General features: G+C 42.5%; 3 protein-coding genes, 1 long non-coding RNA gene and 9 other non-coding genes across 23 annotated transcripts in view; 2 read left to right on the plus strand and 11 right to left on the minus strand.

The window, feature by feature from the left end:
• DARS2 (aspartyl-tRNA synthetase 2, mitochondrial) overlaps positions 1-2,701 on the plus strand; it is a 28,969-nt gene extending 26,268 nt beyond the window's left edge. For both annotated transcript variants that reach the window (XM_007084010.3, XM_042975590.1), the window contains exons 16-17: positions 163-238; positions 1,701-2,701. In XM_007084010.3, coding sequence (XP_007084072.1) covers positions 163-238; positions 1,701-1,915 — 291 coding nt within the window. In that variant the 3' untranslated portion in view covers positions 1,916-2,701. The remainder of the gene's footprint in view (positions 1-162; positions 239-1,700) is intronic.
• A 2,489-nt stretch (positions 2,702-5,190) lies between these two features.
• Positions 5,191-9,624, minus strand: LOC107179796 (40S ribosomal protein S27-like). Its single transcript, XM_042976869.1, has 3 exons — positions 9,561-9,624; positions 7,276-7,339; positions 5,191-5,578 (listed from the first exon to the last, which is right to left on the minus strand). The coding sequence occupies exons 1-3, from the start codon at positions 9,622-9,624 to the stop codon at positions 5,317-5,319; spliced, it is 390 nt and encodes a 129-aa protein (XP_042832803.1). The 3' UTR covers positions 5,191-5,316.
• A 1,370-nt stretch (positions 9,625-10,994) lies between these two features.
• Positions 10,995-15,050, minus strand: LOC122235704. 4 transcript variants are annotated; one of them, XR_006213703.1, is made up of 12 exons: positions 14,963-15,050; positions 14,105-14,157; positions 13,875-13,907; positions 13,629-13,670; positions 13,344-13,372; positions 13,025-13,068; positions 12,719-12,752; positions 12,535-12,565; positions 12,295-12,346; positions 11,483-11,509; positions 11,246-11,297; positions 10,995-11,065 (listed from the first exon to the last, which is right to left on the minus strand). It is a non-coding gene; the product is annotated as an uncharacterized LOC122235704 (long non-coding RNA). The 4 variants fall into 4 exon arrangements; XR_006213706.1 differs by having other exon boundaries at positions 13,629-13,684; XR_006213704.1 differs by lacking the exon at positions 14,963-15,050 and adding an exon at positions 14,721-14,930.
• On the minus strand, positions 11,134-11,210 carry LOC122236045. Its single transcript, XR_006214251.1, has one exon. It is a non-coding gene; the product is annotated as a small nucleolar RNA SNORD81 (small nucleolar RNA).
• Positions 11,367-11,444, minus strand: LOC122236048. The gene has a single exon (XR_006214254.1). It is a non-coding gene; the product is annotated as a small nucleolar RNA SNORD47 (small nucleolar RNA).
• LOC122236052 lies at positions 12,170-12,250 on the minus strand. The gene has a single exon (XR_006214258.1). It is a non-coding gene; the product is annotated as a small nucleolar RNA snR60/Z15/Z230/Z193/J17 (small nucleolar RNA).
• On the minus strand, positions 12,411-12,495 carry LOC122236046. The gene has a single exon (XR_006214252.1). It is a non-coding gene; the product is annotated as a small nucleolar RNA SNORD79 (small nucleolar RNA).
• LOC122236062 lies at positions 12,828-12,892 on the minus strand. Its single transcript, XR_006214268.1, has one exon. It is a non-coding gene; the product is annotated as a small nucleolar RNA SNORD78 (small nucleolar RNA).
• LOC122236051 lies at positions 13,139-13,199 on the minus strand. The gene has a single exon (XR_006214257.1). It is a non-coding gene; the product is annotated as a small nucleolar RNA SNORD44 (small nucleolar RNA).
• Positions 13,451-13,517, minus strand: LOC122236061. Its single transcript, XR_006214267.1, has one exon. It is a non-coding gene; the product is annotated as a small nucleolar RNA SNORD77 (small nucleolar RNA).
• On the minus strand, positions 13,980-14,041 carry LOC122236063. The gene has a single exon (XR_006214269.1). It is a non-coding gene; the product is annotated as a small nucleolar RNA SNORD75 (small nucleolar RNA).
• On the minus strand, positions 14,670-14,749 carry LOC122236050. Its single transcript, XR_006214256.1, has one exon. It is a non-coding gene; the product is annotated as a small nucleolar RNA SNORD74 (small nucleolar RNA).
• A 95-nt stretch (positions 15,051-15,145) lies between the features above and the next one.
• Positions 15,146-25,347, plus strand: ZBTB37 (zinc finger and BTB domain containing 37). Of its 7 annotated transcripts, none has more exons than XM_042975400.1 (5): positions 15,146-15,309; positions 15,949-16,147; positions 17,219-18,175; positions 19,657-19,756; positions 24,621-25,347. In XM_042975400.1, exons 3-5 carry the CDS (start codon positions 17,253-17,255, stop codon positions 25,107-25,109), a joined length of 1,512 nt encoding a protein of 503 aa, XP_042831334.1. In that variant the 5' UTR covers positions 15,146-15,309; positions 15,949-16,147; positions 17,219-17,252; the 3' UTR covers positions 25,110-25,347. The 7 variants fall into 7 exon arrangements, 4 of the variants coding, with proteins under 4 accessions (XP_042831334.1, XP_042831333.1, XP_042831332.1 ...); XR_006213701.1 differs by lacking the exons at positions 15,146-15,309; positions 24,621-25,347 and adding exons at positions 15,318-15,415; positions 18,348-18,528 and having other exon boundaries at positions 19,657-19,743; XR_006213700.1 differs by lacking the exons at positions 15,146-15,309; positions 24,621-25,347 and adding exons at positions 15,318-15,415; positions 18,348-18,544 and having other exon boundaries at positions 19,657-19,735.
• The last annotated feature ends 431 nt before the right edge of the window (positions 25,348-25,778 follow it).

The following is a 25,778-nucleotide window of genomic DNA, read 5'->3' on the forward strand; positions in this document are numbered from 1 at the left end:
TGTTTTAATATCTGTGACTTGTCATAGTCTCTTGCTAAACTGTCAACCTCTTAAGGTATTTTTTTAACTCAGCTTTATTTTCCCTTTAGCACCTAAGCTTACTGTGCGGCATTCGATGGACCCTCAGTGTGTATTCACATTGAATTATGTTTTGAATTTCAGGAAGATGTGAAATTGCTCTCCCACCTACTCCAGGCTTTAGATTTTGGGGCGCCCCCTCATGGAGGAATTGCCTTAGGTAAACAATCTATCCTTTTACAAGCTAAATTTCATTCCATAACCCTATGTCTCAAATTTGGGCTTAGTTTACAGGCAGGGGCGGAGGAGGAGAGGGGGTAAAAAGGATAGGGTGCAAGCCCAAGAATATTATAAGAATTTAAATCTGTATTTTCATTTCATTCATATATACTTAAAGTGTATTTTGCCAGTTAAAGATAAAACTTGACTGATAATTTGCATTTGAAAGATTTTTTTTAATCGAATAGAACTTCACTCTTAAGTCAATATTTCTCAAATGCCTGGGGTCTCACAGGCACATTCATAGGAATCTGGAAAGCACTGCTCATTCTATTCAGCTTGTGTGAAAGTAGGAATATGCCAGTGCTCTCTGCCATGGTTACTTTGTTTTATCAAGCAAGAAAGAGTGTGAGAAATTCTCAGAAGCTCACCTAGATTGTAGGCCCTCAACAGCAAGGACTTCCATCTGTGTTCTTGCAGTGCCCTGCACAGCATCTGATTTTTGTCAACCTTTAGAAAACTGTTGCTAAGGACTAATTGCTGTGACTTAATTTGAGCATGTCAATATTCATCCTGAGCACTTTTCTAGAATGAGAAAAGAACCTCTCAAACCTCTCAAACCAAGCAGGGAACTATGCTTGGCCACAACTTGTTAAAGATTCTTATTTAGGGGCGCTTGGGTGGCTCAGTCGGTTGAATGTCCAACTTCAGCTCAGGTCATGATCTCACGGTTCATGAGTTCAAACCCCACATCAGGGTCTCTGCCTTCAGCCTGTCAGTGCAGAGCCCACATCAGATCCTCTGCTCCCCCCAACTTTCCTCCCCTGCTTGTGCTCTCTCCAAAATAAAATTAAATAAAATAAAATTAAGTTAAATTAAATAATTTTTTTTTTTATTCTTATTTAAAAGTTCTCTATAACAGGGACACCTGGGTGGCTCAGTCAGTTAAGCCTCTGACTTCGGCTCAGGTCATAAGCTCATGGTTCATGAGTTCAAGCCCCGCATTGGGCTCTGTGCTGACAGCTCAGAGCCCGGAGCCTACTTTGGATTCTGAGTCTCCCTCTCCTTCTCTGCCCCTCCCCTTCTCATGCTCTATCTCTCAAAAATAAATAAACATTAAAAAATTTTTTAAAAATAGTTCTCTACAACCTTTGTAGAAAAACTTAGTCATTGAGGCACCTGGGTGGCTCAGTCGGTTAAGCGGCCCACTTTGGCCCAGGTCATGATCTCGCCGTCCGTGAGTTTGAGCCCCGCATCGGGCTCTGTGCTGACAACTCAGAGCCTGGAGCCTGTTTCAGATTCTGTGTCTCCCTCTCTCTGACCCTCCCCCGTTCATGCTTTGTCTCTCTCTGTCTCAAAAATAAATAAACGTTAAAAAATATATATATTTTTAAAAAAGAAAAACTTAGTCACTTAACCTTAGGTTACATTCTCATCTGTTAACTTTGATATTTTACTTCCAGGTTTGGACAGACTGATATGCCTTGTCACTGGAGCACCAAGCATCAGAGATGTCATAGCCTTCCCCAAATCCTTCCGGGGGCATGACCTCATGAGCAATGCCCCAGATTCTCTCCCTCCTGAGGAACTGAAGCCCTATCATATCCAGGTCTCCTGGCCAGCAGACTCAGAAGCAGAAAAGAGCTCATTGAATCAGCCGTATCATCCAGAAAGCTGAGCTTTTCAGCTTTGTCCTCTTTGCTTCCCCAAGGCTGAAATCAGATGTGGAGTTCTGCCACAGGTCTGTAAGTGGGTCTTTAGGTGGAAGGAACCCAGACAACATTCTTTACCACAGTAAAGAAACAGAAGGTATCCAATTTTTACTTGATAACATGCATTATTAGGATTTTTTTGTTTGGGACTTCTTTTGTAGTTTCTGACTTGGAGAGGTGTAAAGATGGCCCTTTCTTGGAGAATTGAACAGCTTAGTGTTTCTTAATCATGATTTTCATACCTGGATAGTTAGTTGTCCACTGAAGACAAAGATAATCAGACCATGTGAAACGTGGGGAAATGCTTGCCCCTTTAGTCCCTTGATGGAGGGGTCAGTTCAACCAGCCTTATCAAGAGAATCCTGTAAATTAAGCTAGATAGTGACATGTTGACTCTCACCATAATATAGTGAGAAGCAGCATGATATAATGCAAAAAAAAAAAAAATCACTGAAATGGAAATCACAGAATCTTAATGTTTCACCTTGAACAAGTTACAGAAACATCACTTAGCCTCCTTTCCTGCTTGTATGAAATGGGAACAGTACTTGCCCTGGCTCCCTCACAAGGCTCTTCTTGCCAGAACCAGAGGAGATGATGTACGTGGAGGTATTGTGAGTGAAAATGCTTTGAAAAACTATGAAGCATTACACAAATGTAAGAAAATGGGACTATTTATCTGTGAACAGATACATCTATGTATTTTATAGTCTAAGATTAAATAAAACTGATTATCTGTAGCATAAAAAAACAGTAATTTTATTAATCAGTATTCTATTTATGTTTCTATTTTTAAATATAATTATTGGGGTACCCAGCTGGCTCAGTCAGAAGAGCATGCAACTCTTGATCTCATGGTTATAGGTTTGAGCCCCATGTTGGATGTAGAGATTACTTAAAAAAAAATCTTTAAAAATAGTAATTATTTTTAATCCCTGAATAACACTTCTCCTTAATCATAAGTAATTGAAAATATTGACCTTAGGCCAACTTCGAATATATAGAAAAGTGAACACAGAGGCTATTGTAATTTTCTTATACATTCTGTGACATAAATAAAAGCTTTTAATTATTTAATAAGTATGAAATGAGAACAAGGCCTTGATTAATGAAAATGTTCTTTTCTACTTTATCTTCACTTTTGCCTTGACATTCTTTTGATTTATAAGTACCAAGTATTGGGGTGCCTGGGTGACTCAGTTGGTTAAGCATCTGACTTCAGCTCAGATCATGATCTCACAGTTTGTAAGCCCCACATCGAGCTCTGTGCTGACAGCTCAGAGCCTGGAGCCTGCTACAGATTCTGTGTCTCCCTCTCTCTCTGCCCCTCCCTCACTTGGATTCTCTCTCTCTCTCTCTCTCTCAGAAAGAAGTACAACATTAAAAAAAAAAAAAAAAAAAAGTTAAGTACCAAGTATCAGTCTTCTATCCCTGCCTATTTTTCTTAGTGCTCTAAAAACAGTGCAATCCGATGGTTGTTTCTGTTTGGAAAATAAAATCATCTTCACTTCCAGGCCTAATCTGTGATGCCCAGTAGATCAAGAGTGTGAATGTTCTTCACAGCTGCAGAAAGTGATTCACTGTTAGGTGGAGCTTTTCTCTAAAGTTTGTCCTTGAACCCTATCTCCCCATCTGCGAGTGTGCTCTGGAGAGAGAAGATTCTTGTTGGCAGGGCTGTCTTGGTGAGAAAGGGTGTCCAAGTCTGCCTACCCTTTCTCAGTGGAGAGAAGTTCCAGAAATTCCTTTTAAGAGGTGGGAAAGTGCAGTTCACATCCATTTATCCCCCATGAGATAAATGTAACAAACTCACTATTGACTGTGTAAAGCCTAATTCTGACCAAAATGTTGTCTCTCTATCCTGGAAATGAGAGTTACAGAAGACACCTGAAATCCAGAGAGTATTTTCTCGGCTGCAAATACCAAGGGCCCCCTGTCCTCAGAAGTCAAACAATCCGGTATTGTTATCTGAGACCTGGTCATTTTGGACATCACTCAGCTTTTCTTCAGTCTTGCCTTTCAAGAAGAAAACATAATGCTTATTCTGAAATCCAGGGAAATGTCACTCTTTTAGATCTTTATCATTGAGGTGGGGTAAAATTTTAAATTAAGTCTTTTCTCAAAAAACTAAGGAACTACTTAATGATAAGATTGAAAACAACACAAGTAGGATTTTAAAATGCACAATCTGATTGTAAACTGGATGCTGTATTTCAAATCCTACCTCCCCACTTTCGTAGGGAATTTAGATTTATCCTGTGGTGCCAATTTTAAAAACAAGATATGCAAATAATCAATGGTTATTATTGGCTTCAAGAGAGCCTTGTCTTATGAACAATTTCTCCTCATCAGGGAGAGGTTTGGCAGATGATGAGTCTGATGGTATTACTTTATGCTCTTGGGCTTTGGTTGAATAAAACAGTGTGTCGATACAGCTGCTCTGTCTTGTCCAGTATTCCCTTCTCCGAAGAACCAGAAGTCTGTAACGCTGATCACATTTCTTGCTACTGTTTTTTTAAGTATAAACCATTCCTCAAAATACTGCCTTAAGTAAGATACTTTTTTCTCATTTTGAGGAAAGCAAGTTACTTTGTAACACAAGAAATAACCAGGTACACAGTAAAAATACCTGATGGCACAGCTGTATAACAACTGCATACATAATTGTTGTCATGCGATAGTGCATGTCTGAGTCACTCTTCTCTAAGACAGTGAACTTAGAAAGAGCCTGCATGAGGGGCGCCTGAGTGGCTCAGTCGGTTAAGCCTCCAACTTCGGCTCAGGTCATTATCTCATGGTTCGTGAGTTCAAGCCCCGCATCAGGCTGTGTTGACAGCTGGGAACCTAGAGCCTGCTTCGGATTCTGTGTCTCCCCCCCCCGCCCCCCCAGCTTTTCTCTGCCCCTCCCCTGCCTGTGCTCTGTCTCTCTCTCTCAAAAATAAACAAACATCAAAAAAAAATTAAAAAAAAGAAAGAGCCTCTGTGAGTTGGACAAACCTGAGTTTAATTCCCACTTTACCATTCTCTAGTTATGCAGCCTTACCCAGCCATTTAACCTCTCTAGGCCCCTGCTTCTTAACCTAGAACAGCAGTCCTCAATTTTTTTGGTCTCAGGACCACTTACAATCTTCAAAAGTTATTAAGAACCTCAGAATGCTCTATAGAGCTCTTTCACTATGGTAGCAATTAAGATTTGTTAAATATTTTTTTTGCCCATAATCAAAACTTTATTGAAAAACGGACACCAAAATAGATCACTGTTGTATACCTTACAAAATTAAACATAATTCCAGTATTTTGGTAGATTAACTGGAATTACTGAATAAGGCTTTCTGTGACTTAACACAAATTCAAGAGGTTGTGTGGATCATTAGTGTTGCTTTCTTCTAAATGAACACCCCTCTGTGAGTCTGGCCTTTCCTCCTGTGGGCTGGCACGACACTGCTGAACGGCCTCCACAGAGAGCCACAGTCTGAGCATGGCTGAGAACCGTGATAATCTTGGAGCAACCTGGACATTTTACATCCATAATATAGGAATTTGGTCTTTGAACTAGCCATTTCGTTTCACGTTTTTTCTTTTCCTCTTCTGAGGACGAGTGCAGTAAATCTGTAGCCACAGGCCTGTTGATCCTTTCACAAAACTCAGCAAATTACACACTTCACATACATGCAGTTTATCATCTATCTTACTATAACATTGTAAAGAATAATCTTTTAACTATACAAAAAAAAAAAATCCAATTCAGATCCCAACAGAACACCTTTCTCTTTTGGGGGAGTAGATGGGTCTTGAAGAGCAGATTGTAAAATTTCTATGAAAAAACAAAGATCCAGGAGTAGCCAAACACTGCTGCCTGTACCTGAGGAAGGACAAGGTGAGGGCATCTTCTCACTAGATGTCAGGAAGGATGGTAAAGCTAGAGTGATGAACAGGTATTGGTAGAAACAGTGAAAGTTCAGAGACTTTTGTATATATGGAAACAATTACTAAGACAGCAAATACTTGGGGACACACACACATTTAAGTCGCATGCCCTGTCACAGTCATTTAAAGATGGAATCGAGAATCCATGGTTTATAATTCCAGTTTGCCTGAGATTATAAGAAAGTCAAGGGCAGAAGCCTCATTGCAAGACCTGTCCTTAATTGTTTTGTATGTAGTAGGGCTGAGTTTGACCATACCAGAGTCTTGGATTTAATGCCTGGAAGAAAGGCAGCAAGTCCAAAGTAAAGCAAGATATGAAAAACTTCCATTACATTTAGAATACATTTCTTTAGGTACCTTTTTCCATTATTAGAAACATTATTTTTGCCATCAGGTGCCTGTCTTTTCCACCATGCCAACTGATATCTACACTCTAAAAATGAATAGGGCCACATTGTGTTACCATAAAAATTACACGAGCCTGGAAATAGTAAAATAAATTTTTAACAACTTATTCCGTTTTAGTTACACAGAGGCACAGATCCTTTCCTCAAGTGTTGTATATGAAGGTACCTAGTTGAGTCCTTGATGTATATCCCTGACTATAGTGAGTGCCACATAAAGGTGGTTTTATTATATGTAACATTCCTTTTCCCAGACATTCCAAAGTCATCTTGTAAACATATACTAGTCCAGGGTGCCTGGCTGGCTCAGTCAGTTAAGCACCAACCTCACCTCAGGTCATGATCTCAGTTTGTGGGTTCAAGCCCCATGTCAGGCTATGTGCTGACAGCTCAGAGCCTGGAGCCTGCTTCGGATTCTGTGTCTCCCTCTCTCTGCCCCTACCCAGCTCGTGTTCTTTCTCCTGTCTCTCAAAAATAAATGTTAGGGGCACCTGGGTGGCTCAGTTGGTTAAGCATCTGACTTTGGCTCGGCTCACCATCTCATGGTTCATGAGTTAGAGCCCCACATCTGGCTCTGTGCTGACAGCTTGGAGCCTAGAGCCTGCTTCAGATTCTGTCTCCCTCTCTTTCTGCTCCTCCCCCACTCGTGCTCTCTCTCTCAAAAATAAGTAAACATTAAAAAAGAAATAATTTTTTTTAAATAAACATTAAAGAAAATTAAAAACAAAAACATACTAGTCCTCAGTTTTATGGTCAGATCAAGAAAGTGAATCTGGTGGGGTGGCTAACTGGTACATGAGAAGAGCATGCGACTCTTAATCTCAGGGTCATGAGTTCAACCCCATGTTGGGTGTAGAGATTACTAAAAATAAACTTCTTTTAAAAAAATGAATCGGGAGAAACTTTTGTCTCAAAGGTCAGCTCTATCTTCAAAATATATCCAGCATCTGATCCTTTAAAAAGGATCCAGCAAAAGCTTCCTACCCTTGCATCCTTACCCTTCAGCAGTCTCAGTAAGGGTCCCATCACTCCTCTGCTCAAAACCCTCCAGTCGTTTCCCATCTTAGAGAAAAGCCAGAGTCCTTACAGTGGCCTCCAAAGCTCTCCATGACTTGCCACCTGCTACCTACTGACCATCTCCTCCTGAGCTCCCCCTGTACCACCCACACTGGTGTCCTTGCTTTTCCTGGTGTTTTCCAGTCATGAGCCCACGTCCAGGACTTTGCCCCAGCTGTCACCTAGCAGTTTTTCTCCAGATAAGTGCACTGTTTAGTTCCTAATACCTCAAGCCTTTGCTTAAATACTTCCTTTTTTGGTGAGTATTTCCCTAACAACCATATTTGAATGAGCTCCTGCAGCCCACCAGCATGCTCTGCCCTCCTTTCCCTGCTTTATTTTTCCTCTGTAGTACTATATTATTAACCACATTCCCTGATATACTGTATTTTGTGTATTGTATTTTGTTTGCCCCAGTAGAATATAAGCTCCATGAGGGCAGGGATTTTATTTTTGTCTGTATTGTTCTTTGTAATACCTATTCCCAGCACTACTTGGCATATAATAGATGTTCAAAAAACCTCTTTTGAGTGAATTAAATGATCGACTAATACAGGCAGGGGAGGGCATGCTGGCAGCTTATGGTAGCTTAACTCTTAGCAAGCATTGACCTTTTAATTTTTTTACATGTTAATTCATTTTCATTAAATTTTTTTTATTAAAAATTTAATGAAGTATAATTGACACACAGTGTTACACAACATAGTTATTCAACTTCTTTGTATGTTGTAGTGGGCTCCCCACAGGCGTGGCTACCATCTATCACCATACAGCGCTATTACAACACCATAGACCAGATTCCCTATGCTGTCCCTTCCATCCCTGACTTATTCATTCCATAACTGGAAGTCTGCATCCCCCACTCCCTCTCCACTCTGACAACCATTAGTTTGTTCTCTGTATTTATGGGTCTGTTTCTGCTAGCACTGACCTTTCAGACAATGGCTTGGGATGATTAGGTCACTAGAACACAAATCCAGTCTCAGCTTTATCACCTGTGCAGCACGCTACACTAACGCTTTCCATAGCTTTACACCAGGAATAAGAGAGAACAAGAAAGCATAGTTTATCATTTCCAAGCTCAGGAGCATGAGGATCCCTTTAATACATAAAGGGGCGCCTGTGTGGCTCAGTCGGTTAGGCGGCCGACTTCGGCTCAGGTCATGATCTCGTGGTCCGTGAGTTCGAGCCCCGTGTCGGTCTCTGTGCTGACAGCTCAGAGCCTGGAGCCTGTTTCAGATTCCGTGTCTCTCTCTCTCACCCTCCCCCGTTCATGCTCTGTCTCGGTCTCAAAAATAAACGTTAAAAAAAAATACATAAACGTACAGCTTTTTGAAAGATGAGAAAAGTCTATCTACCTAAAAAGCTGCGACATTTGAAGGATAAATAAGCACTAGTTTGGAATCCTGGAACCCAATTTTCTAGCTTGAGAGCATAACTGCACGGGGATCCATTCTTCATGTGCTTGGCAGGATATGCAGTTAGCAAAACATCGTGTACTAAATTAGAACTGCTTTCTGGTAGGGTGGAGTCAACTAATGGGTTATTTCCATTACACTCAATAACTTACATGGGCTCTTAGTGATGGGTGTAACTTTCAAGGAACCAAATCAAATATAAGCATAAATGTAGGTATGTTATTCAAACTCAAGTTACCAGTAACAGTACAGTACTCTACACAACCCATCCATCACCTTCCTCAGTGTAGAAGCACTGTGACGGGTTATAGGATTATGGGTTCCAAGCATTGGAGGGCACCTCGTAATTTGAGTAGTACTAACTCCCACTCAGTGCCAGAGGCTAAGGTCACATTAAGGTTTTTGCTGTTACAATTTTGTTTAGAGGGGCAGAGGGAGAATCTTAGGATCCACTCAGTACAGAGCCACACAAAGCTGGATACCACGACCTGAGCAAAAATCAAGAGTCAGAAGCTCAACTGAGCCACCCAGGTAGGTGCCCATCTTTTTAAATCAGCCCAGCCCCACTTTTGGAGATCACGGTGTTTGTGTTCCATTAACCTCGTCTTTCCCAATCTTCTTTCAAGCTAGCTCTCCCCTGACCCTAAGTATATTATGTATTGGGACTTTTCAGACCAGAAGGCAACAAGACTTTTAACATTCCTGCCTGTATTGATTTTGGCCCTCCCTTCCAGTCGTCCAAGATAATTATCCTCAGTGTACTTGTCAATTAAGATATGCCACTATATGTTCTTAGCACTACCACTTACTGCATGGCCTCTGATAACTTGATCCTTTAGGCCGTTTATCTGCAAAATGGAAACTCACTGCCATCATAAGGATTAAAACACCTTTAACGTATAGTAACATTCAAAACTTGCTATTTTTCTCTTCCCTCACTCAGGCTTATTAAACGAGATTGGGCTTCTAATACAACTAGAGAGGTCTTTTTAGATTGCGTTAGTCATTTCAGAAGAATTCAACCAGCCATGAACTCATCTACTTGTAGTCACCCAAGTCATAGGCTATGATAGAAGAGGCCAATTTCACTGTGAGGATCTTTTGGCACCCACTAAATTTCTAAAAGACTTACCTAATCCATCTACTGACTGCCTGAATGACAAGCTTGGAAATACTGCAACAAACAAGATTTAAATCCCTTTCACGGAGTTTACATTCTCCTAGAGGAAACTAAGAATATGTAATGCCAAGAAAGGTCACCACTGGTGATATGAATGAAAAGGGGGAGAGCTGGAGCCAAGTGATGGTTCCTGCTTCAGAGGGTCTCAGAGCCTGTTGGGAGACACTGGGGTGGGCACTGGAACCAAAAGCAATAATGAACCATGGATTATCTAACCTTTCCTGTAGAAGGAATTTAAAAGATTGAAGTGTAGATGTCAATGTGACTATAGGAAAGTGCTTAACAGAATTTCCTCACTCTGAAAGCACCAAAATTCACCTCCACCAGACCCAAACATTTGGAGTGACCATCTTGTCCAGATTGATTTGCAACATCCTCCGTGTTTTAAAGAGAATGTGCAAGTTGGGGAAGGGCCAAGGGAGGTAACCTTAGATATGGGGCACTGAGCTGCCCAGGCACCCCTGCACTATCTTGTTAAAATCCTAAATCCTGTTTAAAGTCCTAAATTGCAACACAAATGTTCCCACACACTTCAAGTACTAAATTAATGTGATTTCATCAGATTTTTAGTTATCTAGGCTCTTATGTTGCCAGAGGCCAAGCAGTTTCAGTAATTTACAGAATAGGCAATCCGTGGTCAATGTGAGATTCTGACTTGCGAAGTCAGCACTCCTAACAGCTGTGACCATAGTATTTGTCCCATTTTTAAGCTTTCTTTTAATATGTGGTGGGAGGCGATAACCAGGTTACTTCCCTTATACCATTTAACACTTGCAGAGACCCACCACCATCCTGCTTAATAGGAAGCATTTTGGCGCAGGATTTCACATTCAGCCCCTTAGGAAATTTCTGCACAATACACAGTTCATCCTTCAGATCATGCCACCATTCTGCATTCTAAACATGAACAGGGCTGTAGTTTATTTTCCTGCACCTTCAAGCCCAAGGTATCCTATAAAATACATCTCAATGTCAACTGTTTTAAGCTAATGTCACAGGATCTTAATTACAATGATGTAATTTTCCTTCCTTCATCCCATTAAATTGAAATCAGCACTCTTGATCAGATGGTTTATAAAAATTTATTGATATTGAAAAGCTTGATCTTCTATCCTGTGGGCATCCATCCAGGTGCTGGAAGGACAAAGCAGCAACTTTTAGACACATTTTTATGTTTTAATTCAAATTGCAATCTGAATACAAAGAATATCAGATCTTTTATAATCATCAAATGATCAGTGAGAGAGTTCAAGTTGGAGTGAGATCATCATGTATTCTGGATTAAGACAACAGTACTGAGGTTTTTAGTCTCACCTTTCAACTAGCAAGCTGCGCTCCTAACTGGATTGCTGCCCTCACAAATGCCCTAAAAGCAACGATGGCAGGTTAATTATGGTGAAAAAAACAAAAACCACCCCACATGATGTTTGCTAGTAACCTCAGAAACAAAATGGAACGGTTTTATGAGTGATATCATTCGGTTTCATTTGGCAGAATCATTACATCACTGGTTACATGCTAACTTATCACATATAACACAGACCAACTTACCTCTTAATGTTCAGGTTGACAGTCTGCCTGTTTGTATATGTTGGGGGGGAAAAAAAGCCATTTAAAATTTGTACTGGTTTTCCCCATTTTTAACTTTCTGAAAAGTAACATTTAGGGCAGCAAACCTATTCTACACACGGACAATGGTGGATGTATCACATTGTCCAAGCCCATACAACGTGTAACACAAAAGAACCTTACTTAATGTAAGCTGTGGACTTGGGCGATAATGGTCTCACTGTATGTTCATAATTGTAGCCAAAGTCTCACTCTAGTGCTGAATGTTGAGGAAGGCGTGAAGACCAGATGTATGGGATCCTACGTTCAATTTTGTTGTCAATATTGAAACTGCTTTAAAACATGAAGCTTATTTACAAAAAAAATTACAATTTCCTGGAAAAACTTAACCCGTGCTTCTCAAAATGTGAAATCGTAAAATTGAAACATTTGGGGTGCCTGGTTGGCTCAGTTAATTAAATGTCCGACTCAGGTCATGAAGTCAGGGAGATGGAGCCCTGCACTGGATTCTGCAGAGTGGATTTTGTCTCCCTCTCTGCTCCTCCCCCACCCCTCAAAATAAACTAAAAAAAACATTTGTATATAAGCCACTAGTTACCCCAACCCTGAACGTTTCCTGTGGTAGAATAAATGGCTCGTTTTCAAGGGTATGGATAGGGTTGCTGCAGCCAGATACGTCAGATAGGAGCGAAAGACAATGTTGCTCATCACTGTCAAGTCTGCTGAACTATGTTCTCATCACTGTATCGGCTTTAAACCACTTCATATAGACACCCAACTTGAAACGACTATACCTTGGCTTAAAACTCCTCATTCCGGGCCTCGTGAGCCACTAACTCTTCACACCTGCAGAAATTTAGTCAAATTTAGTTAACAGGTAGTAACAAGTGGATTTCTCAACTTTTCCAAATACTGTTTCAGCTTGTAAGAAATCTTCACTCTTTTTCAGAGAGATTCCCATCTGTTTTTAATTTCAAAAATCATCACTAACAGTATCTTGCTTGTTAACCAAAAAAGGTTTAGAGAATACATACCTTTATATAAAAAGTTCTTCAAAATCAACACCTGACCAAAAAAAAAAAAAAAAAAAAATTAAATGCACTTCACAATGGCTGAATCTTCCTTGAAACACCAGAACACACTTAACACATTATAGCACATTTCGGCCACACATGAACTTGACTTGAGTTCAGCAACCAAAGAACTGTTTTGTCTTACCCCAAGCAAGCCATCCAGGATAGTGGCCAGTAACCTAGAAAAAAAAACAAGACACTTCGTTAAAATGTTAATTATCACCGAATTCTTCTCAGAGTTATTTGTCACAGGGTTCTTCAGTGTTAAATTTGTCTACATGCTCACTTCAGGTCAGACATTTGGTCAACATCATTTCAAAAACCCCATTCACAGCATGCTCAACATGCATCCACTAAGTAGCCACAGTAAACTAGTTAACTTGGTAGTTAAGCATTCTATTTCATCAGCACTCAGTTAAGTTTTGAGCTTACTAAAATGCTTAATACTTACCAAAATAAATCGTTGCTCCAAACATGACTGAGACTCAAGTCCACCTAATAAATAAAGACAGTTTCACAAGAGGCAAAAGATGAATTTTCTCCCCACAACGTCAAAAATGCCTGAAATCAGGTAGAGCTAATTAAGACCTTCATGTTCAGTCAGTATTTGCTTATCATCATCCAGGCTGCTTTTTACTACATTCAGCAACGCATTCAAGCACTTGGTGGTAGGAGTGCTTCCTGTGCATAAGGCAACTCTAAACAGCCATTAGCTGTACTGTGATGTTTGCCCTGTTACCAACATTTAGCTCCATTACAATTCTGCTCACCTCAATTTCCAGCCAACTCCCTTTAGCGCCTACAAAAAAAGGAAGGAAACTAGGTTAATGACATTTTGCTTATGCTATTAACAGCAAACCAATTTTCCTATCAACTTCGATACATCAGACAGATAGCTATCTCTTCATGATCTAATCTGCTGAACTATGCAACCATCATAGTATCTGTTCCAGGTTGTTAGCATTTCATACAGAATACCAGAGTGTAGGCATTCACATGTAAAAAAAGAATTGAAAAGGATTGGGTAAACACGGACTATCTAAAAGGTTCCTCACCTGTTTGCCCGTGGGTAGCATGTGCAATTTGAACTTTAGGACCTAGGAAGAAACAGCTTCATGTAAAAGTAGTGTCAATCTCCAAGTTCTCTAAATCACCATTTTGTGTGCCTCAGTTAAGTGGAATGGTGGTAGTAACTCTCGTCATTCTCACAGTCAAGAGTAGCAAATACAATGTCATCATTGTAGCACATTTAGTGGACTTTCAACCTAACTTCCCTTAGTGAGGGAATTTCAGTAACTTACCTTTGCAGCCATTTTCACCCCTTTGGCACAGAACTAGAAAACAAAGAGCATCCAATTAAACATACTGCGCAGCCAAAGTAACTATCAAGGTTTTAGGTATGGTTAAGCCTCAGAATAGGATTTTTCAGAAATCCCTTCTGTCCACTACTCTTAAACCATCACAGGCTTAACAAAAGACCCCACCTCCAAGGAGATGGGATTCCTTTCCACTGCATTAACCCGTTTCTTACCTGCCCATCAGAAGCCATCAAAAGCCACTTTGCATTCGTGCCCAGCACCATTTCTAGGAAAAAGATTAGGATTCTTAAAATAATTATTTTGTTCTGGGGCCCCCGGGTGGCACAGTCCTTGAGCGTCCAACTCTTGATTTCTGCTCAGATCATATCTCACCGTTTATGCTTAGAGCCCTGTGTTGGGCTCTGCACTGACAGTGCTAAGTCTGGTTGGCATTTTCTCTCCCTCTCCGCCCCCCACGCTTGCTCGCTCTTCCCAAACAAACTTTAAAATTAATCATTTGTTCTACAGTCTAAGCATATTTCTTTTCTATCACCTATACCACAGATCATTTACACCACCCATAATTTCACGACTACAAAGAGCGCACTGAATAGTTTACACAAAAGGAGCAGTGCAGAAAGTTAAAGCTGGAAACCACTTAAGTAAATAATGGTGCACTGCGGAATGCAGCCATTCAGAGAAGCACGTGGACTACCCCAACTGCCGGCTTTCCTGAGCAAAAGGCCGAAAGGAGGCCCTGGCCGAGATTAACAAAGGCCCACTCGGGTGACTCGGCACGCGCCGCCATCAGAGCCGTTGGCGTTCATCAACAGTCTCAGATGTCCCTACCAACGCAGGCTTCATCACAGGCAGGGAACGCGAGCCCACGGGTTTTTCCGCAATTCTGCCCGAGCGGTAGGATTTAGGCCGCGCCCGCACCCAAAACGTAATCTTCTATCATCTTCATCTTGGGAACCCTCCAAAGGCCCGCGACCGGCCTACAAATACCAGTTAGTTTAAGATGACTTTAACTACCAAGAGCTGAAGGCCTCGAGCCAACAAGCCATTATGCAACATGACCATATACATACCAAACACCAATTCCTAGCCTCGAAAGACCGAGATGGGGGCCAGGCACCAGTATATAAGGACGCCTTTTCATGACGTCATGACGCACCCTCCCCCCCCCTCCACGCCCCGCCGCCAGCGCCGGCTTCAGCTCCTCCCCGTCTCCTCCCGTCATCTCTTCCTCCTCCTGCAGCCACACCTCCTTCCTCTAAGCCCGCCCCTTGGCCCCGCCCCACCCGCCATTGTGGGCGGTGACACGACAGCCCGCGTGACTCAAGGCTCCCGCCCTCCGACCGGCTGAGAAGGAAGAGAGGGGAGGGGGCGCGAGGGACGGAAAGCGCTGGGGGAGGGGAAGGGGGGCGGTGTAAGGGTGAGTGATTTCCTTCCGGCACGTCGCCCGCTCCGGGGGAGGGGGTGGGGGGTTTCACTTCCGGGACGGTGTTCCGGCCCATTCCGGCCCATTTCCACCCCCGGAGGTAGGTGCTGCTCCTTGACTGGGCTCGGGCCCCGCACACCGGTCCCGCTGCCCTGCACCGGGACCGCCTTGTCCGGGCTCCGCCGCAGCCTGCTCCTGGGGCGCTCAGCCACTCCCCTTTACCCCACCCTCAAGGCACCGGAGACCTTCCACCCCCTTGGCCCCGGGCCGGGCTGAGCTGCCGGACCCGCCCCCTCGCCGGGCCCCTCCCTCAGGACCCCGGGATGGGCGGCCCCCTCCCCCACCGCAGCCCGGACACACCCAGATACACACACCCACCTCTGGGCTGCTCCCCGCCCGCCTACGCACACCGCCTGGACGGGGTCCCGGGGCGCCGCCCCCTTCCCGGTGCTCTGCCCTCACCTGATTGCTCGCTCCCCGGCCCCAAGCCTTGCTCCCCTCTCCTCCCCCGCTCCTCGGTGACATTTCGCCCTTCTGTCAGTTTCCCACTACCCACGCTTCCTATCGCAGACTAAAGCCACTCAAATACCGGAGTGGCCAACCCCATGGCGTTCCCGATTCTCCCTCTTACAGCTCTCACCCTTCCAGTGCCGACGGTAGAGAGAGACCTTACTCCAGGGGCTTCCTCCTCACTGGGGAATTGCCGGAAAGAGCAAACAAAAAAGGCGCTGGTGTAGGCTCCAAAATAAACACATCTGAATTCATGATGGCATCGACAGAGGCTCTTATTGGATTAAAAGTTTCAAAACAAACAAAAACGCTTTGGAAAAAGGTCAGGTTGGCTAAAGTTGGTTCTTAAAAGCAGTGTATACACTTCCCTATTTACTGATTAAGTGTGTTGTAAGTGCGGAGCAATACTGTGAGCTTGTCAGGATCAGTTCTGAAATTTTAGATTTTAGCTAACTATGTAATGTCTTATAAAGTTACAGATAAATGGAAACATGTTGGGCTCAAGTCAGCGTCTTCCTGTTGAGATTTACACAAACTAGTGTCAACCATTGAAGGCTGTTGGATGCAGTTATAGGCATAATGTTTTCAGCTGTTTAAAGAAAAATTTTTGATGTAAAAATATTGGCCATATTGATAAATGCTCTATTTTCTACCAGCTTTGGGGAATTACATTTCAGAATCAGCATCATCACCACCCTGAAATTCCCAGCTTTGAATTTAGATAGAAGCAGTGTACCTACCCTTTCTTAATTCTGAGGTTGAACATCTTCAGGTTCTCTGCATCTTCACTGAGTTCTGACACAGCTGTGGCATGTTTCCTAACCTAGACCTTGCTTCAGAGTCCTAAACCCAAGCCTTTGTGTGAGGGCTCTGACTCTCAAGCTTCGAAATAATGGCTTACGTACATTCATGTGGGATATGAGTCACCTTCTAAATAATAAACATAACTTCTACAGCATGTAGTAAAATATTAGCAAGAGGGATCAATCCATTAGTGTGTAATTACATTTATTCAAAGAGCTGATTTCTTTCCTCCTTCAAAGAAAAGTTATCACAGGATTTTATATTCAGTGTATGAATACTTCGTGATTAAAGAAGAAAAAAAAAGAACTGTCACAACTGGTTTTCCCCCTTCTGTTAAACTTATGTTTTGATGCTGCATAGCTTATTAGTAAGGGGAGTATGATCTTAGGTCGACTTTGTAGAAGTCTAGCAGTCACATTTGGGTTGTTAAGGGTATCTTGTTTTCATATCCAAACATAAGGGAAGTTGGCTCTTTTTACTTGGAGATTTTGAAATTTTACCAAAAAATATTTTTCAGTAGATTTGAATTGGAGAGCATGGCAGGAGTGAAATTCAAATTATTAATGAACTTGGTTTCCTCTTTCAGCAGGGTTGAATGCCTGCCTACACCCTCAGGCACGACCATGGAGAAAGGTGGGAACATACAACTGGAGATCCCTGACTTCAGCAACTCTGTCCTGAGCCATCTAAACCAGCTGCGCATGCAGGGCCGTCTCTGTGATATTGTGGTCAACGTGCAGGGACAGGCTTTTCGGGCTCACAAAGTGGTCCTGGCTGCCAGTTCACCCTATTTCCGGGATCACATGTCCTTGAATGAGATGAGTACTGTCTCCATTTCAGTCATCAAGAACCCTACTGTTTTTGAGCAGCTCCTTTCTTTCTGTTATACGGGGCGGATATGCCTGCAACTGGCAGATATCATCAGCTACCTGACAGCTGCCAGTTTTCTGCAGATGCAGCATATTATAGACAAATGTACACAGATCCTGGAGGGGATTCACTTCAAAATTAACGTGGCAGAGGTTGAAGCAGAATTAAGTCAAACGAGGACAAAGCATCCAGAAAGGCCTCCGGAGTCTCACAGGGTGACACCGAATCTAAACCGTTCCCTTAGCCCACGACATAATACTGCAAAGGGAAACCGGCGAGGTCAGGTTAGTGCTGTGTTGGATATCAGGGAGCTCAGTCCTCCTGAGGAGTCCACCAGCCCTCAGATAATTGAACAGAGTTCTGATGTAGAGAGCCGGGAGCCCATTCTTCGAATCAACCGAGCAGGACAGTGGTACGTGGAGACGGGAGTAGCAGACCGGGGGGCCCGGAGTGATGATGAAGTTAGAGTTCTTGGGGCAGTCCACATCAAAACGGAAAACCTGGAGGAGTGGCTTGGGACTGAGAATCAGCCTTCCGGAGAAGACGGGAGTAGCGCCGAGGAAGTCACAGCCATGGTGATTGACACCACCGGCCATGGTTCTGTGGGGCAGGAAAATTACACTCTGGGATCTTCAGGAGCCAAGGTGGCTCGGCCAACAAGCAGTGAAATTGACAGGTACGGTTTGTTTTCTTTGTCCGTCTAAACGGCTGTTGTGCAGACGTCACTAACGCAGGCCCTCTGTGTGGCACAGAGTGTGTCTTCCTTACTTGATGTTCTTAGCCAAAATAAGTTGATGTTGAGGAAACCGGAGGTGTGCCAAAAGACTTGCGTTCTTATTTCTTTAAAGCAGGAAGCTCCTAGTCCTGAAGTATTCACAGTGTTGTGAGAACTATGGTAAAGTTAGACACTTCCATGAATCAGAATAGCAGCTGCAGCCACGCTAGGATCAGTAATTGCCAGGGCCTCCTCGGATTTCCAGGCAGGGAGCTGATCATCAGCTGGGAGCCTGGCAGCAGTGCCCTTCCTTGGTATGTTATCACACAGGTAGGTGGCCTGGGGGGCTTTGACTTTCCTTTGTAGCACTGTTCACTTCTCTTTGCCCCCGTCTACCACAATTAGAGGAAGTAGGGTACCAGCAGTGATCGTTCTTTTTAAATTAGTGTAATGACAGTAATTCCAAAGAAGGGCTTTTTGGATAGTTTTTCTTTTCTTTTTTTTTTTTTTTCATTTGTCATTTGATAATACCTTTCCCTGTTTTCTTTCATCGATGACTGCTGCTACCACAAGCCTGAGAGTCTCTTTTTTTCACCAGTGCTACTATGCCCTATGCTTCACTTTTCTTTTTCTAACATATTGTGGTTGTCAGAACATTTTTGGGGGAGTGGAAGTAACAATTTTAATCTAAGTAAATGGAAAGAAAGCCTCAGTTGAAAGAAAGAAATATTACCAACTTCGATTGGTAATATTTGTTTTTTTTCCCCACTCTTAAAAATAAATTAAAATTGCATGAACGATGAAAACTAAAGAAGCTATTACTTTGGTTCACATCTGGCCTTAAAAGAGGCATATGTGTCACAGAAATTCAGAGGGCATATCCTATATCCCCTGTAGGTGGTCTCTTCTCCTGTCCTTAACAGTTAAAGTATCCTTGAGGACAGTACTTATTATTCCCCTGTGTTAGCACCCTTTGTCCAGTGTTAGAACTGAATCAGAAGTAATAGCTTTGGATGCAGAGATTTTCAACTTCCATGATCTGTATCAGCAGTCTGAGATCTGTAACAAGTTACCAGGGGCGTGGGAGAGGGAGCAACCAAAAACCTAACAGTTACATAGAAGAAACAAAATCATAGACCCAGTTTTAATTTATGCTTTTATGGTCTCCCAGTCCTCAAGGACAGAAGCTTGTATTTAGCCTTAGTGTCACCGGGCCATGTGGTCTATCTGCTATGCCATTTTATATTTCTTAAATTTACTAGGGTAGACCTCTTTTAACCTTAAGATCTGATATTTACTCTATGAAAGTATTTCTTAGAAATCTGTTGTTCTGTTTGTTCCCCCTTCCTCAGCCAAGGGATAAAAAGGGGTAGATGTCATCATTTTTTAAGTTCCTTGACACTGTTTTTCTACTAGTCCCCTTTTTGCTCCTCTTCCAACAGATTTAGCCCCTCCGGCAGTGTTGTTCCCTTGACGGAGAGACACAGAGCCAGAAGTGAGTCTCCTGGGAGAATGGATGAGCCTAAGCAGCCCAGCTCCCAGGTATGTAGTGGGGTTAGGATTGCTCAGTTGGTGAAGAAATTGCCACGGTGTGTGAACAGAATGTAATGAATAAGAAAGGAAAGGTACAGGAAAGGTAACAGTGACCCCATTAAATAAATACTGTATTCGATTACTTGTTTCTTTCTTACTTGTGGGCGTGCAGGAAATACACTTTTGGTGTCAGCAGAGTTTGAGAAGTAGAAAAGATAAGATTGTGGGACTCTTCCCTGGTTACAGGAACCAGTCTGTATTCCTGAGAGTAATGTAAAATAACCCCTGGAAACTACATGCAGGTAATTTAAGACTTGGGATGGAGAGAGTCTGATTTTATACTCTGTGGGCATAACACTACGTAATTACTGATTTATATAGTATTACGTATTTGTAAATAAATTGCTTATGCACTTTTGTATGTGATTGCTTTTTTTGTATGGTTGTGTCTTTTCATTTTTTTTCCTCCTGAATCTTCTGAGAGACTAAAATGTTCTAGAAAGGATAGGAATAATGTTTTCCATCTTCTTTGCAACTCCTTAGCAAGTAATTGAAGTAGTTGGTTGATATTTTTGTTTGTTCTCACAAGTGTCTATCACTGAAGATTGATTTTTAAAAAGATTGTGAACTCACAGAGTGGAACACAGTAAATTGTAAATACCTTTGCCCTTTAAAAGGAAACACTGGTGGGGGCGCCTGGGTGGCTCAGTTGGTTAAGCATCCGACTTTGGCTCAGGTCATGATCTCACAGTCCGTGAGTTGGAGCCCCGCATATCGGGCTCTGTGCTGACAGCTCGGAGCCTGGAGCCTGCTTCAGATTCTGTGTCTCCCTCTCTCTCTGCCCCTCCCCTGCTCATGCTCTGTCTCTCTCTGTCTCAGAAATAAACATTAATAAATAAATAAAGGAAACACTGGTGGATTAAGATTGGGTAGCTAACGTTTTTAGCATCTGCGTTATATGAGAATACCTTGTTTGATTTTTACTTAAGCCATTGGATGTGTATTGTGTACATAGTATAGTAACAGTAAGACTTGTTAGAAACTATATTTACTTGCATGTTACCATGTGAGGGTACCAGAAAAGGAATGTAAGTATTAGAATTTTTTAGTTTTTTATTTCTTTTTAATGTTTATTCATTTGGAGAGAGAGGTAGGGGGGAGGGGCGGAGAGAGAGAATTCCAAGCAGGCTACTCGTTCTTCGCACAGAGCCTGACTCAGGGCTCGGGCTTACAAACTGTGAGATGATGACCTGGGCCGAAATCTAGAGTCGGACGCTCAAGCCCCTGAGCTACCTAGGCGCTTCAAGAATTTTTTAGTTTCAGTAAGATGTTAGAGAAAATGTGAGGTGCCTGGGTGGCTCAGTTAGTTGAGCTTCTGACTTCAGCTCAGGTCATGATCTTGCAACTTGTGTGTTCAAGCCCCGTGTCGGCTCTGTGCTGACAGCTCGGAGCCTGGGGTCTGCTTCAGATTCTGTGTCCCCCGCTCCCTCTGCTCTTCCCCCACTCGTACTCTGTCTCTCTCTCTCTCTTTCAAAAATAAATAGAAAACATTTGAAAAAGTTTTTAAAAAAAAATGTTAGGAGCTTGGAGGAAAAGTAACTTTACTCATATAATTAGGGCCCCTTTTCTCTTCACCTCTCAGGTAAGATGCAGTCACTGTTGTGCAAATACGTACTGCGTGAGACAGACCACGCACTTTCCGGGTGGGTAAGGCAGACTAACAAGAACACAAAGCAGGGACAAGTCACAGAGCCGAGGCTTCTGGAGCAGTGCTGTGGGAACAGAAGCGCTAACAGGCAACTGCTAGAATCAGTGTCTCCTCAGGAAAGTGTTACTCAGAGAGATGAAATGCACTTTTTAAATAAGCGGCTAGAGGGGCACCTGGGTGGCTCCGTCAGTTAAACGTCTGATTTTTTATTTCGGTTCAGGTCATGATCTCACAGTTCACGGGTTCGAGCCCCACATCGGGCTCTGCAGTGACAGCGTGGAGCCTGCTTGAGATTCTCTCTCTCCCTCTGTCTCTGCCCCTCCCCTGCTCACGTTCTCTCTAAGAATAAATAAATGAACATTAAAAAAATTTTCTTAAGTAGAGATAACTTATTCTTATGTAGATGGGATAGGGGTAAATATGGGAACTCTGCAAGCGTGTTTGCCTGAACAAAGCAGAAGGTACAGGCTATAAAGCCACGACAGATAAGTAATATTGTCTGGAGATGATATTAAGAGATGAGTTAATATACACCTTAATATGTGTGGAAGTTCATTATGGGGAGTCTCCACCACAGTTAGTTTTCCCTGCCACAGAGAACCGAAACAAGACAGGGGCTTACATTACAGTTACATTACAGTAAGAACAAATTCTGATAAACTTGGAAGAGCTTCCTGATGACAGGAATGATTAAACTGCTATGGTTACTTCTTTACTTAAAAACATCCTGTGGCTTTTTCCTTTGTCTGCCACATGAAGGTGAAAATACTTGGCTTAATTCTCCAAGTAATTATAATCTTTTTCACCTGGCTTCTTCCACCACTCATCAGCATTTATCAGACCTTCTCTGTATGTCAGAACCACATCAAACTTACTCCTGTCTCTGTACTTCAGTCTGGGATACTCTGTTCTTCCCAGGTGTCTGGGCTCCCCCAAGACCCAGCTCCTGGTTCCATGTGCCCTAACTAGCCCAGGTCTCTTTGATCTCTCCTTAAACCACCGTAGCAATTACAGATGATATGGTATAATTTTTCCCAACTCTGTACTGACTCATAAAAATTACTCTTTTTCTAGTTGCATGAATTTTATGTGTCCTTCTACTTTGAAATTTCCTTGAGGACAGAGTTCTCATTTTCTAATCTTCTAATCTTCATTGGCCTTTTTAGGTGGCCAATAAATAGAAGATGTTTTATCACTAATTTTGAGTAACTAAGGTTACTTAGTAGGTGATAAGTAAAGAGGCATCTCCTAAATAGGGGGTTATTTGGTTGCCTGTGAAATTTCCAGTTTTGGAGATCTTCAAATAAAAATGAACCAAATAGATGACTTTTTAAAGTCCTTTCAGTTCTTTGAGTCTGATTAGTAATTCACAGTTAAGATGGTGAACATATTTGAAGACCATGTCAAGTATCTAGATGGAATTTTAGACAACATGGGAATCGTTCCTTTATATGAAATGTATTCGTTATATGGAATACTTCACTTAAAAAGAACCTTAAGGAGGGGCGCCCAGGTGGCTCAGTTGGTTAAGTGTCTGACTCTTGATATCAGCGCAGGTCTTGATCTCAGGGTCGTGAGTTCAAACCCCACGTTTTAATTCAAAGGAATTAAAAGTTAAATACATTTTAAAAGATAATGTAAAAAGATCTCACAGGTAACTAAACTACATTGACTTTGCATCTGGACAATACTGGTATGACATTTGCATATGGACAATACTGGTATGACATTACTTAAAAGTTAGGCGGGTTTTTTCAGAGACTATTCCCTTAAGATTATGAATAATATTGTGAGTTTGTAATGTTTAATAATAGTTAACATTTACTTGGCTATAGTAAGTGCTTCGTTGAATTAACTCATTCATGCTCATTGCAACCTACTAGGTAGATGCCATTATATTCATTTTACAGATGAAGAAACTGACACATAGAGTAAATAACTTGCTCATGGTTATACAATAAGTAGGATGCAGATTTGAATCCACGTTTCAGTATCCTTAATTGCTATACAGGATAATAACATGCTTTCAAAATATTTCAAGGTACCTTTATTGTGTTTGATTCTCATGAGAATTCGGCAGAGCTGGCACCTTTTAATTTTGTGGATGAGAAAACTAAGCCTTAGAGAAGTTACTCTGTGCTTTGTCCGTGGTCACCCAGGAACTTTTGGTGGGATAATCCCTAGTCCTTTATGTGAGTTCAGTTTTGATTATCCAGGGAAATGGAGCAGAAGGAAATGTTATAGAAGACAAATCAGAAATCATCTAAAACCTCAGTGTTACTATTCAACGCTTGGCTTCACGTACTGCTTCCCAAACCTGCTGAGAACTGCTTCTGTTGGAAATGAAGAGCACTGTCTGTTTACATATGTGAAAGGAGACAAAACACAGTTTGAGAAGTTAAAGAAAAGGACACAAAACCAATTGCTAGTTAGAGGAGTCTTCTTCCAATTAATGCAGAGTCAACTTTTGCATTGGTACTTTAGCCTCTGCCAAACAACTATAATTGCCTCCTATATGTTTGTTTGTTTTTTTTAATGTTTATTTCTTTTTTGAGAGAGAGCCCCTTTTTTGAGGGGAGGGGCAGAGAAAGAGGGAGAATCCCAAGCAGGCTCTGTGCTGTTAGCGGGGAGCCCGACATGGGGCTCAGTCCCATGAACCAGGAGATCATGACCTGAGCTGAAATCAAGAGTAGGACTCTTGGGGCTCCTGGGTGGCTCAGTCGGTTGAGTATCTGACTTCGGCTCAGGTCGTGATCTCACTGTTCGTGAGTTTGAGCCCCACATCGGCCTCTGTGCTGACAGCTCGCAGCCTGGAGCCTGCTTCAGATTCTGTGTCTCCCTCTCTCTCTGCCCCTCCCCTGCTTGCACACTGTCTGTCTCTCTCTCTCAAAAATAAATAAACAAAAAAAAAAGAGTAGGACTCTTAACCGACTGAGAAACCCGGCGCCCCCCATCTTGCTCTTTTAAAGTAATGGAATAGAGTGTCCTCAGATTGTTCTTTTAATTATTATATTAACATCTGTACTTTTTTGTAGTAATTAATTTCCTGTTTGGGTCTCTCCTAAAAATAAGCATGTTGCCTGGTATGAGAGGTAAAAATAGATTTGATTTCTTTCAATATGTATCCTTACACGTATGTGTTCTTGCTTTCCTCACTGGACACAGGTAGAAGAGTCCGCAATGATGGGAGTGAGTGGCTATGTGGAGTATCTCCGAGAGCAAGAAGTATCTGAGCGGTGGTTCCGGTACAACCCCCGTCTCACCTGCATCTACTGCGCCAAATCTTTCAATCAGAAGGGGAGCCTGGACCGCCACATGCGCCTGCACATGGGAATCACGCCATTCGTCTGCCGCATGTGTGGCAAGAAGTACACCCGGAAGGATCAGCTGGAGTATCATATCCGCAAGCACACAGGCAACAAGCCCTTCCACTGTCACGTATGTGGCAAAAGCTTCCCCTTCCAGGCCATCTTGAATCAGCACTTTCGCAAAAACCACCCTGGCTGTATTCCCCTGGAGGGGCCTCACAGCATCTCCCCTGAAACAACTGTCACATCTCGAGGACAAGCTGAGGAAGAGTCACCTTCACAAGAGGAGACAGTTGCTCCTGGGGAAACTGCCCAGGGCTCTGTGTCCACCACTGGGCCAGATTGAAACATGGAGGGGGAGGGGGCAGTCCCTCTTCCCCTTTGGGCCGTAAGCAGCCAGCATGAGGGCCACGGGCTGGTACTTAGATTCACAAAATGCCACATCACTAGATCGGAAGATGCTCCCAAGATGTTGCCAAACTAGAGGATCAGCAACATATGCAGAAGCACGAGAGGCTCTTCCCCTCCTCCTTCCCACCTCATACTTTGGGAAATAATCAAGTAAATCAACTTTCTAATTCAGGGATCAACAGCCTTGGTTTGTTAACTTTATAAGAAAAAAAATTTTTTTAAAAAACGGTGATAAATGGTCGTTTATCTACCAGTCATGTTTGAACACTGTACTTTGGTCCATATCATCCTGGTGGCTGTAATTGCCCACATCTAAAACACAGCAGGAGCCTTGGTCATCTGAACCAGCCAGCCACAAGAGAGAAGGAAGTAATTGCGACGGTGACAAGAAGGAGGAATTTCTCCTCTTCCATCCCTGCCAGAACATGCAGTTTCACATTTCAAGGAAAAAAAAAAAAAAAAAGAAGAAGAATCCTGGTGGTTGTTACTGATTTGAAAAGTTAGACCTTCTCTTTGCCCTGATTAGGCATCTGACACTTTGCCTGATTGTTTCATGTAAGCAGCCATCTTGGAGCGGTGTTCTCGTGGGCAGCGTCACCTGAAG

The sequence above is a fragment of the Panthera tigris genome, chromosome F3, assembly GCF_018350195.1.
Source record: "Panthera tigris isolate Pti1 chromosome F3, P.tigris_Pti1_mat1.1, whole genome shotgun sequence".
Taxonomy (NCBI): Eukaryota; Metazoa; Chordata; class Mammalia; order Carnivora; family Felidae; genus Panthera; species Panthera tigris.